Source organism: Anabrus simplex, chromosome 2 (genome assembly GCF_040414725.1).
Source record: "Anabrus simplex isolate iqAnaSimp1 chromosome 2, ASM4041472v1, whole genome shotgun sequence".
Taxonomy (NCBI): Eukaryota; Metazoa; Arthropoda; class Insecta; order Orthoptera; family Tettigoniidae; genus Anabrus; species Anabrus simplex.
Window position 1 is genome coordinate 1157330514 of NC_090266.1, and position 13684 is coordinate 1157344197.

At 39.1% G+C, this 13684-nt stretch overlaps 1 protein-coding gene across 2 annotated transcripts in view; it reads right to left on the reverse strand.

Moving 5' to 3' along the window:
• Positions 1-13684, reverse strand: part of Vps8 (vacuolar protein sorting 8) — a 221275-nt gene that overhangs the window by 81559 nt on the left and 126032 nt on the right. For both annotated transcript variants that reach the window (XM_068225913.1, XM_068225914.1), the window contains exon 12: positions 993-1194. In XM_068225913.1, the coding sequence (XP_068082014.1) occupies positions 993-1194 (202 nt within the window). The remainder of the gene's footprint in view (positions 1-992; positions 1195-13684) is intronic.

The window sequence follows — 13684 nt, forward strand, 5'->3', positions numbered from 1 at the left end:
TAGGAATTAGAAAGGTGTTTTTGAAGACTTGTCTGAAGCATGGCGTTGTATGGAAGTGAAACATGGATGATAACTAAATCAGAAAGAAAGAGAATAGAAGCTTTTGAAATGTGTTACAGAAGAGTGCTGAAGGTGAGGTGGATAGATCGAATCATGAATGAAGAGATACTGAATCGAATTGGTGAGGAGAACGATTTGGCTAAATTTGACCAAAAGAAGAGATAGAATGATAGGACATATCTCAAGACACCCAGGACTTGTGCAGTTAGTTTTTGAGGGAAGTGTAGGTGGTAAGAACAGTAGAGGTAGACCAAGATATGAATATGATAAGCAGATTAGCGGAGATGAAAGGTGCATCAGGTACATAGAAATGAAAAGTTTAGCACAGGATAGATGGCATGGACAGCTGCATCAAACCAGTCTGTGGACTGATGACTCAAACAACAACAACAACAACATCAACAACAACAGCAACAACAACAGCAACAACAACAACAGCAACAGCAACAACAACAACCTATCTATCTATCTATCTATCTATCTATCTATCTATTCATCATGAACAGAAAAAACTTTGTTGGGGTATGAGGAGAAATGTATGTCTAAGAGCTGGGATTGATAAGGAGAGAGCTCGCATATTTGGAGACGGCAGTGCATGGAGATGTAGAGACAAGCCTTGAAGTCCTTTTGTTTTTTCATGCTTGGCCTTGTCTCCTACTTTTGTTGCTCCTTCTTCTCAAACTGATCTCTCATTGTGTTTATTCTACTTATTTATTTTTTATGACATGATTTGTCATGCAGGTTTTCAGTGAATATGGGACAGGAAAGGGTAATGACTGGAAAGGTTGGAGCTTTAATTAAAATAAAACTCTGGAATTTGCCAAGTGCAAAATTGGGAAACAAAATGGAGAGCCACCTTCAGAGCTGCCAACAGTGGGACTTGAACCCACCATCTCCTGAATGCGAGCTCACAGTTTCTAATATTCTCTTACCTTAGGTAGGGGTATGGTGGTTCACTGTCAGGAGCATCCTTGCTGTGTAGGCATGTGAGGCACTTAAACACCTCATGTTTAACTGTCTGAACATCTTTTGGTGGAATATCCCCTACTGGATAAGCACGACCAGCCAAACAGCAACTTATGTAAACAAGTAACTTGTTACCCAGTGCAATCTGGTTATCGGTGAGCTGCTTACCTGGAAGTAAACGAACATTTACATACCACATGCACAGTTTACATTGTCCCTTGCTAGATAAGGTACCAAAATGTTCAATCAGGAAAGTAGGTATTCACAGAGAAAATTAAGACACACATAGACCACCATTTAAATACAATTGCTCTTAAATCATACTCATCCGAAGGAGAAAGATAACCTGAACATTTTCTATGAAGCATTATTATTGCAATGAAGTAGAAAGAAATGTCTGTCACATTGTAAGCAGCACAATTATACTGAAGTTTGTCTAAACGCTGAAGCCAAGTAACGTAATGTATATTACAAAATGTAACTTTAACATCGATACTTATAGCTAGAGCCCTGGACGGTTGTGGATAATTTTGCTGATAATTTATAAATAATGAAGTTTATTGATATTCACTCAGGTATACTCTTATTTTTTGCGTCTGGTTAGGTGACCCTTGACAGTGGTATGGAAGAATGGTGATATCTAAAGAGCCTTAAGACCAAAAAGCCTTAAATCTGACCTAAGCCTAACTGGCTCCTACCCGCAATTAATGGAAGGAAGGAACAAAGGTCCATAGTTGTCGCAAGAGAAAATCCCTCACAAACTTGTGACTGTAGGGGTTCCAGTGCCAGGTTTTGAGCCTCTTTTACTGTTTTAACAGATCTATCCATTTCAATACCTTGGGTGTAATATACTGTAGTGAAATATTTACAATATCTGCAGATAACCATTCGCGGAATGCAGATGAAGGAATTGAGGATTTGGAGCAGGTAATATTTTGTATATCCATGCAGGGCTCTACTTATAGCCTGCTGAACCTCCCCTGTGAACAATATGACTCTACCATTTTGGAGAGGCCTGCATGTCTCAATGAAGAAGGTAGCCGATCCATAGGTACAATCACATCGGATGGGTATCTGTCGAGAGACAAAACCAATGAATTGTTTGTCAAAAAGGGGTAGCAGCCTTTCGGCAGTTGCAAAGGTGGCAGTCTGGATGACTGATTGATACGACCTTACAAGGTGTGTTTAAAAAGTATGGTGAATGGACTGATATTACAATGGCAACGTGCGGTAACACTGCGTGCATCTGCATGTGAAGACACACACATTTCGAAAAGTGCCACGTGGTGTTGAACACAAAGAGCTGAAGCAGGTTAGTCTGCTGCAGCCAGTTGAACATAGTGCATGTGAAGACTTGTGTCACAGTGCAATGGAGCAACACATACTGTACACATCAAGTTATGTTAGAAATTGGGAGAAACGGTGATGGAGATGCATATGATGATGGTGCAAGTATACGGAATAGAAGCTGTAAGCAGAAGACGTGTTTAAGATTGGTTCAAACACTTTCGAGATGGACAGGAAACTCTTACTGATATGCTCTGTCTGGGTCGACCATTGACAAGCAGAAGTGCAGAAAACATCAAGCAAATATGACAGATGGTGGTACAAAATCAGCGACTGTCACCGAGAAGGTATTAGAGGAATTAGAGATTAGCAAGAACAATTAATAATAATAATAATAATAATAATAATAATAATAATAATAATAATAATAATAATAATAATAATAATAATAATAATAATAATAATAATATTTTGATTTACGACACACTAACTACTTTTATGGTTTCCACAGATGCTGAGGTGCCAGAATTTAGTCCCGCAGGAGTTCTTTTACGTGTCAGTACATGTACCAACACAAGGCTGATGTAGTTGAGCCCCTTCAAATACCACCAGACTGAGCCAGGATGATAGAACCTGCCAAGTTGGGGTCAGAAGGCCAGCACCTCAACCGTCCGAGCCACTCAGCCCGGCTTGCAAGAACAGTCATCACTCACACCATGAAAATCCACAGCCTGCTTCCAAACATTCGTCCGGGTCAGGAATGGAATCAATGAAGCCCCATCTAGCGGCGAGGATAGAAAATGTGCCGGCTGCTGAAGCCTGTCGCACTCCTCTGGGGCAATGATTAATGAATGATTAATGAAATTAAATGATATTGGAGAGTGTTGCTGGAATGAAAAATGACAGGGAAAACCGGAGTACCCGGAGAAAAACCTGTCCTGCCTCCGCTTTGTCCAGCACAAATCTTATATGGAGTGACCGGTATTCGAACCACGGTATCCAGCGGTGAGAGGCTGGCGCTCTGCCGCCTGGGCCACGGAAGGCTCATTGCTCACACCATCATTCACAAAAATCTGGGTAAGCACATGTGTCGCACATGTAGACTTGTAGACTTATGAGTAGAAGACACTTTTCTCTCTCTTTTTTTTTTTTTTTTTTTTTTTTACAAGTTGCTTTATGTCACACCGATACAAATAGGTCTTATGGCAACGATGGAACGTGAAATCTTTAGGAATGAGAAGGAAGCAGCTGTGGCCTTAATTAAGGTGCAGTCTGGTGTGAAAGCGGGAAACAATGGAAAACAATCTTCAGGGCTGCTGACACTATTTCCCAAATACTGGATACTGGCCGCACTTAAGCGACTGCAAGCAGGCCCCGATTTACAAATGGGCGGACTGGGCATTTGCCCAGGGCGCCAGTTTTTGAGGGACGGCAGCCGGTGGATTGAGTAATTATGGCCTGCGTGAATTACGTCTTAAATTAATTACACTCAAATCACTTTTACTTTCCACAAATTATGTCAATTATTTTATTAGCCTATATAAACAATTTAAACTATTCTAACTTTAAAACCGAAATTTAATCTATATATTTAAATTTTATGAAGAAAAGTGAATAACTGCAAACAATAAGAAAGGTATTATTTAACTCGTGCGGGTGCTGGGTGGGCATTTGTAATTGGTGGCTTGGTAACCCTGTTAGTCTAGACAACCACTGCCCTGTCTGTCATGGCTCGTGACGGTTCGTGTGCGTATTGTTGTTTACATCCGCTCACCATCAACCAGATAACCTCACCTAGCCAACTCATTGTCTCGTGTAATTCTTACATGTTTTACAGTATTTAACCAAGAGTAAAAAGTTAAGTGGTGCTGAATACAAAAAACGCGCTGCTAAAAAACAGAGTGACAAACTTGAAGTACTTAAGAAAGTGCATAAAATAGGAAAGTTCCTTACCTTGAATCGTCCAATTCCAACCTCGGAATCGGAATGCCAAGATGACTTAACAAAACCTTCGACTTCATCATTGATCCCATTTAACTTTACACAAGAAGACTTACAAGGCCTAGATCAGGCCTGTGTTAGTATTAAATTGAACGATGAGCCTGAAGTTGTCCAGCAGCCGTTTTGAACTATTTCATAATCACAACCTGCGGTAACCTTACCTAATTAATCTTCTATAGATTATCCAGCTACTTGGAATGTCAAGTTAAATTCAGTAGTCGAGAATGTTATTAAACTTTGTCCAAAACAAAAACGTAATTATGGATTTTTCGAAATCTCTGCGAACTTACAACGATGGTAAAAGAACATTGTCTCAAAGCACGTTTAAGAGTACTCTTCCTAATGCAGACGTTGTTTTAAGAGATTGGTTATTGTATTCACAGTCAACTTGGAAAGTATTCTGTATGGAAAAAATCTTTTTTAAATCATTTTATGTAAATTAACTGATTAATATTTATAGCTAAAAACAATGTATTTTAAATCAGTGTGCGAAGTTTCATTATTCTAACTCAAGTAGCGTTAGTTACATAACGTTTCCTTTGATATTGTTTTAAAACTTATAATCTTGAGAACTGTAATCTTTAATTTGTAAACAATTATTTTTAGAGAGACAGAAAAACGAGCGGTGCGGGGGTGGGGGGCGGCTAAAGATTGTTTGCCCAGGGCGCTCTCTACTTGAAATCGGGGCCTGACTGCAAGCTATAGAGTTTGGTAGTAGAAGACAACAGAGATGGAAATTGCTGGAGATGATATTGATGTGTGACCAAGCTCCATCTTTCCTGAAAACCATCATCACAAGCGATGACAGCTAGTGCTACCAGTTCAACCCAGAGACCAAGTGACTATCTATGGCATGGTGTTCACCGGGTTCCCCACATTCCAAAAATGAGTTGCCTCTACAAGTCTAGGATTGAGACACTGTTGATTGCCTTTTTACCAGCAATGGCATGATCCAATAGGAATTCATACCGGAGGGTCAAACTGTCAACGCCGCATTTAACGAGAACGTTTTGAAATGGTTGCAGCTACGCATCCGGTGTGTTCGGCTAGAATTGTACAGGGCTAGAAAGTGGAGTCTCTTCCATGACAATGACCGCCTACACAATGGGATCCGTGTGTGCAACTTCTTGGCTAAGCAGCTCTTAACTCTTCTCGAACATCCACACTACTACCCGGATCTGGCACCTGCTGATTTTTTTTTATTTTCCTGCTTCAAGGGAATCTTGAAAGGCACATATTGTGCAGAAATAGGCCTATGTGATGTCCAAAGACTTGTGACATCAGTGCTTCGATAGATTCCAAAAGACACCTTAGCTTACAGTTTCCAGCAGCTGTGTACGTGTTGTCAGAAGTGTACTGTATTGTGGAGAGTGGAAAGTACTTTGAAGGTGACTAAAGGTATTTTGTTTGCAACTTCCGTTTTCTTTGCAATATGGTATCATTCACCGAACATTTTAGATGTACCTTGTAATATTTAACATGGCTTAGCTATGTTGATAGTGCTACACAGCTGAAAGCAATGGGAAACTACAGCCGTACCAACTCCCAAGGACATGCAGCTCTCCCTGTATGAATGAACGATGTACTGATGATGGCTTGAACTCAAGTAAAATATTCTGGACGTAAAAGAGTCCCCCATATGGATCCCTGAGTGGGGACTACACAGGAAGGGGCAATCTTCAGGAAGATGAATACCGACATTCTGCATGTCAGAGCGTGGAATGTTAGAAGTCTGAATCAATGTAACAAGTTAGACAATCTGAACAGGGAAATGGAGAGACTAAAGTCAGATGTAATTAGTATAAGTGAAGAACATTGGAAGGAAGTGCAGGATTTTTGGTCATGTTACTTCAGTATCGACAAAAAATCAAGCCGGGAAAATACAGTTGGTTTTAATAACACTGCTGAATGAAACCTGTAACTGATTCCCTACCACATGGAAGCTCTCAAACCAGCTCTAGTTTTGTTTCATCGGGCTACAGTTTCTCAGAAATTAGCATTATAGGAAATAACACTTCTAATTATTCTTAATCATAATGTTATTGTTTTTACGTCCCACTAATTTTTAATTATTCTTCAATGAACAGATATATAAAATACATTTATAAAATATGTCAAATAAAATTTCTGAGAGTTTTAAACAAGATAATAAATGGCCCACCCCTGGATTCTGTTTCCTGCTATCTACTTGTAATTTTCAGGCCAACCTGAGGCTACTCTCTTGCTTTTATACTACCTGACAGGTCCCTTTTCTCTGTTCTAAGTAACAAAAGAGATGGATGGAATATTTTCTTTTCAAAATAGTCATTCCTAAGAAATATTTTAGTTCTGTAAATGGTCTGGTTACAATCAGACCCGTTCTGAATCCCAGTTAGTTTGGATAAGTGCATGAAAAATGTCTGATTGTTGTTGGAGCATCAATAGCCCTGATTCTTTTTGCTATTCATGTGGCAATTATACTCCACAAAAACAGAGAAGAAATATAACAGACTTTTAAAAAGATGCATACAAAGCTTACTTTGGCATACTACTTGCCGATTTGGATAAGAAGTGGTCTCCCTAATAAATGTGTTCTTAGTGTACTGAAAATATAAGGCAGTGGGTTTATGGCAAACGGAAGTCATTGGTGTTTGGTAAACCAATGGTGTGGCGTGAACCTAAAAACCACACTATAGATTGCTATTTTTGTTTGTGCAATGTTGCTGGTATAATGAGAAAGAATAAAAGTGCTTTAAAATATCCTACTAATTTGGACTCTGCAATACATCACATTCCGCACAGTGAGGAAGTGCTTGTTCCTTCCTGGCTTGAAGATCTCCAGCGCTAAAGAAAATGAACCACAGTCATCACACATCGGCTATCAATATACTGGTGAACTTGGAAGACCCAAAGCAGACTCCGAAGTTTACACAAGCTGGGTTAAACGATGTGGTTCGGTGGTATTTGAAGGTGCTCAGATACATCACTCACATCAGTACATTTACTGGCACATAAAAGAACTTCTGCAGGACAACATTCCGGCACTTCAGCTACTCCAAAAACCTTAAAATGGTGTTAGTAGGACGTAAAACCAATAGCATTATTATTATTATTATTATTATTATTATTATTATTATTATTATTATTATTACTACTACTACTACTACATTTTACAGGCAAAGGGAAAAAGAATTCTTACCCCTCTTCTCACATGCTGAAAACCTGGTGTTCTGTAATAATGCAGCTGGTGTTTCTAATGTTAGAAATGTCTCATATGAACCTCACGATTGGAGAATTTTTCTCAATAGTTCAAAGAGAGCCTTAGAGCTGGCATCAGACAGCCTCCTTAACCTGGTCCATGAGATGTTATGAGATGATCTGTGTCTACATGGATAAATGCTGCCCGGCGCGTTCACGCCACGGGAGTGGGCAACAGTACTGTTGTCGAAGCTATGGTAGTGGCCAAGTTCTTGTGGTGACCCAGTTCCATGGGGTGTAACATGGGCCCTGTGCACAGGAATACATATGAAGACCTTAATGGCAGTAAAGGCGTAAAATGAAAGTTTTCAGTACGGCTGAAATGGCGGAGGAGGCAACCTGTCCATCTGGGAATACTACAGAAGGAGCCCACTGCCTTGTGGGAAGAGGAGGGATCCTCGAAGGCTACGGGAGTAAACCCTGAAAGAAAATCCTCTGATGCGTTAGGCTTAGCAAGTCAGCAGAATAGTGTTATTTTGCGGTGCTTTCAATCTAAGAACGAGCTTCGAATGGAAGAATAAACCAAATTTAGGCCAAACTCCATGTAGCCTTGGAACAAATGATGGCTCAAGAGTTTAAAGATTATCCTAGGAATACAAAAAGTAATATCAATGAAAGACAAAATACTCAGACTGGACTAAAATACAAACACAAACTGAGAGAAGGAACTGTAAACGTGATAACTCTGACAGGCAAAAGTGAAGAGATTGTAGATATGATGGAAAGAAGGAAGATTCATATACTAGGATTGAGTGACACAAAATGGAGAGGGACAAATTCAAAATTGTTGAGAGGAGGTTACGAACAATACGGGCATTGTAATAGAAAGGAAGCATGAAATGGAGTAGGTTTGGTACTCCACAAAGATATCACACCTGTCACAGTTGTTACCTCTGTACACGATAGAATAATGAAAGCCAGAGTAAACTTAGGGAAGAATAGTTTTAGAATAGTCCAAGTGTATCCCCCTCAGCACGGATGCAGTGATGATAAGGAAACAGAGTTCTGGAAGATCTGGAAGATCAAATACGAGAAGACAATGTTATGATAATTGGGAATTTGAATGCTCAAGCAGGTAGCAGGTAGGGACCCTCTTCAGAGGTAGCCCTACCCAGGGAGTGGCGCCCCTGCCTATGTGAGTCCCAGAGCACACTGGCCCGGTGTGTAACATCTGGTAAGGGTCCCAACTCAGGGTTACGAGTGAAGACCTCAACGAAATCTTTAACGGAGAAGATGGACTTCGGAACGGTGGAGATTGCGGAAGAGGCAGCCCTGTACTTGGGGATTAATATGAGTACAGCCTGCTGCCTTGCAGGTTGATAGGGGACTATCAAAGGCTAAGGGAGAAAACCCCGACAGAAATATCCTCTCTCGCCTTAATTGGCTCTTAAAGGGCACTCTTTTGTCCTTGAGTTGGGAAACTGGCTTTAAAGGCGGAGGAACCACAAAGGTGGTCAACGGCATAAGGATGTAGAACGCACTGGACAACGACTACATTAAAGGCCTGATGGCAAGTCCTAGTAATCATTATGGCTATGCTCATGACGAAATTATCATCATCCGGAGTAAGTTCCTCAGTCGGATCTCCGGGAGGAACAGTAGTGAGTACAGGCATGAAGAAAATCAAGTGGCAAGAAAAAATTAAAGTGGCAACCTGGAATGTGAGAACAATGAGCCAAGGAGGAAAAATACATAATACGATTAAAGAAATGGATAGGATGGAGTTAGATATACTTGGTGTTAGTGAGATGCGATGGCCGAATACGGGAGATGTTTCCATAAATAAACATAGAGTGCTATATTCGGGTAGAGCTGATGGAACGCATGAACATGGAGTCGGTGTAATACTTTCAGCGGAAGTAGCAAGGTGTCTCAAAAGTTTCACACCCGTATCAGCCAGAGTAATGATGTTACAGCTGAGTGCTAGGCCTATTGACATAAACATAATACAAGTGTATGCGCCTACAATGGACAAGGAAGATGAAGAGGTAGAAGAATTCTACGAAAGCATAAATGGGATTTTGAAAAACCTTAACAAACATGATCTGACAATTGTGATGGGAGATTTCAATGCGAAAGTGGGGGAAGGTAGGACATCAGACATTGTAGGACCGTTTGGACTAGGAGAGAGGAATTCCAGAGGTGATGATCTTGAAAGTTTTGCGATGTCAAATGATTTAGTGATCATGAACACTTGGTTTAAACTCCCACCTAGAAGACTATATACATGGAAGTCTCCAATGGACTAACCCGGGAAATGTGTGAGAAAACAGATTGATTTCATATTGGTAAATAAACGTTTCAGGAACAGTTGCACCGCAGTGAAAACCTACCCTGGTGCAGATGTCAACTCAGATCACACACCACTTGTTGGAGTTTTCAAAGTCAAAATGAAGAAAGTGAAGAGGAAGAACAGGCAAAACTACAATTTGAGGAAAATCAAAGACCCAATAATGAAAGAGAACATGCAAGTAGAACTTAACTTGAAGATTATCACAGAGGAAAACATCACCAGCAATAATGTCAAATTAGAATTAACTTAAGTACAAAACGCCGTTCAGCAAATAAAAGAGAAGTACATGAAACCACAGGAGAAAAAGAGAAAGTCATGGATGACAGATGAAATACTGAACCTAATGGAGAAAAGAAGAGTCAATAAAGGAAAACCTGCAGAATACAGAAAGATAAATGCAGACATCAGAAGAAAGATCAGGGAGGCAAAAGAAAAAGAAAAAGTGGAGCAATGTGAGGAGATTGAGTTATATCAAAGTAGGTGTGACAGCTTCAATGTACACAGGAAAGTAAGAGAAGTAACAGGGAAATACAGGAATGGCACTGGTGGAAAGTTAATAGATGAAGCCGGGAACTTGATGGTGGATTTAGAAGACAAGAAAAAGATCTGGAAAAAATATATAGAAGATTTATTTTATGACGCTAGATGTGCTTTTACACAAAATACAAATGAAATAAGTGGCACAGATATATTAGAAGAAGTTCAAACAGCCATCAATCAGATGAAGGACGGAAAGGCAGTGGGACCAGATAAAGTAGAAGCAGAGTTCTTAAAACTGATGGATGAACATCATGTAAAATGGTTGACCAAAATTTTCAATCGAATTTATGTATCCGGGAATATTCCATCGGAATGGCTCAAATCAGAGTTCATCACCTTGCCATAAAAGCAAAATGCAAACCAATGTGGAGATTACTGCACAATAAGCTTGATGAGTCATCTCTTGAAAGTGTTCTCGAGAGTGATACACAGAAGAATATACAGACTGTGTGAAGATCAGATAGCCCCTAATCAATTTGGGTTTATTAAAGCAGTAGGTACGAGAGAAGCCTTGTTCAGTGTGCAGGTCCTCTTTCAGAGATGTAGAGATGTAAATAAGAATGTATTTGCTTGTTTAATAGACTACCAGAAAGCCTTTGACTGTGTAAAACATGAAAAATTGATGGATATTTTGAGAAATATTGGAATGGAGGAAAGAGATCAGCGAATCATCAAGACGCTGTACTGGAATCAAACAGCGGTGTTGCGTGTTGAAGGAGAACACACCGAAGCAGTCAAAATCCTGAGAGGAGTGAGGCAAGGATGTATCTTGTCACCTATACTATTTAATTTGTATTCAGAATACATATTTAGAGAAGCCTTGGAAGATATAGAAGAAGGAATTTTGATAAATGGAGTGAGATTAAACAACATCCGGTATGCTGATGATACAATTGTATTTGCTGATACTATCCAAGTGCTACAATCACTAATGGATAGAATTGTAAGAGTCAACAGCCAATACAGGCTTGAAATAAACACCGCAAAGACAAAACTCGTGGTTATAAGTAAGGAAAATATTTCCGGAATAAACTTGGTTATAAATCAAAAGAGTATAGAAAGGGTAAAACAATATACATACCTTGGAACCATAATAAATGAAGACTGGGATTGCTCACAAGAAGTCAAGGAACGCATTGGAAAAGCAAGAAGTGTGTTCCAAAAAAGTGAGTAATGTGTTTAAAAGCCACAATCTAACTTTAGGGACTAAAATCAGACTTCTGCACTGTTATGTATTTTCTGTTCTTTTATATGGTGTAGAGACATGGACCTTAAATAAAAACACAGAGAAAAAGCTGGAGGCCTTTGAAACATGGCTTTATAGGCGGATCCTGAGAATATCTTGGACCAAGAGAATTACAAACGTGGAAGTAATGAGAAGGATGAACACAACACCTCAGTTGATCAAGATAGTGAAATGCCGAAAGCTGCAGTATCTGGGACATATAATGCGCAACACAGATAGATACAACCTACTCCAAAAAATATTCCAGGGGAAAATCAACAGCAAAAGAGGTCCTGGAAGAAGAAGAATATCTTGGCTTGACAATCTTAGAGGCTGGTGCAATATGTCATCAGTTGAACTGTTCCGCTCTGCCACAAACAAGACGAAAATAGCCATCATGATCGCCAACATCCGAAACGGATAGGCACCGAAAGAAGAAGAAGTAGGGGCCAATAGATCTGGGTATGAGTTGTTTATGAGCCCTTTTGGATATGGAAAAAAAAAAAAATGTAAAGTGGGAACATATTCTAAATTTGCATGTAAGAAACAATCTTTCAATAAAAACATACATTCTTCAAAGAAGAGGATAGCCATAAGGTTACTAGATGTGGCTGCAATGAAAAATAAAAGACAGTTAACGATTATGTGATAACTGATCAATTAATTGGAGAAAAAGTGAGGGATACAAAAGTTATCCCAAGTAAAAGCTTGGATAGCGACCACAGACTTCTATAGTGGATCTAAATTGCATAGTTAAAACTACACTTGCAATAAAATGATTGCCAAAAATTAAGGAATGGAAACTGAAAAATGAAGAAATCAAGAAGGATTTTCAAAATCTGATAGCTACTAAATTGCAAGAAATGAGATGAGTAGAGTTGATAAATAGCGGAATGAATTTAGAACAATCATAGTTATTTGTGCTATAAAGGTATGTGGTGAAACGAAAGGTAAAGTCAAGGAGAAAGAAACAAGTTGGTGGAATGATCAAGTAATGCATACAATTAGGAAAGAAGTATGGCAAAGAAAAACAAAGATGTTGAAAAACATAATAAGGCTCAGGGAATTGTACCAAAGGATGATGAAACAATAGGAAGACTGGAACAGGAATACAGGAATAAGAAAGGCAAAAAGGGTAGTGAAAGAAGAAAAGGCGAAGTACTAAGAACTGTTCACCCAAAGAATTGAGGAAGATAGTAAAGGAAATCAGAAAATGTTATACGGGTTGATGAAACATAAAAAAATCACATAGGGAAGAAATTAAAGCTATTGAAACAGAGGACAGGATCATTATCAGAGATATGGTAGGAATCAGAGAACAGATGAATGGTTACTTTGAAAAATTATTGAATGGAGAATGTGAACAAGAAAAGTGTACCAAAGTTACTAATGAATTACAGAAGAAACCTCCAATTACTTGGAAAGAAACAGAAAATGCCCTGAAGAAAATGATAAGTGTAAATGCCCTGAAGAAAATGATGAGTGTAAAGTCAGCGGGAGCAGGGCAATTAACAGCAGACATGATTAAGGCAGCTGGAATCCCTGGAATACAGTGGCTACATCAAACATTGTGAGTTATATGGAAAGAGAACATGTTGCCAGATCACTGGAAAAAAAAAAGAAAAAGATAATACTACCGTTTAAAAAAGGAAGTAGAAGGAAGTGCACCAATTATAGAGGCATCATGCTTTTATCACAGTGCTTTATGATAATGGAAGAGATTGTAGAACAGAGACTGAGAGAAATAATGGAAGACCAATTTTAAGAGGAGCAACATGGATTTAGAAGATACAGACCTAATTTCTTCACTCAGGCAGTTAATGGAAAAGTTTTGGGAAAAAGGGAAGACCTTGAAAATAGTGTTTTTGGATTTGAAAAAAAGCATATACAGGGTGGAGAGAGGAAAAATATGGGAATGTTCAGAAAAACATAACATCTCAGAAGCACTAATTAAAAAAGTTCAGATGTTGTATGATGGTTGTGAAAGTAGTGTGCAAGTAGGAGATGGAAGATCTCAATGGCTTACAACAAGAAGAGGTGTCCAACAAGGGAGTTCTCTTTCCCCATTGCACTTC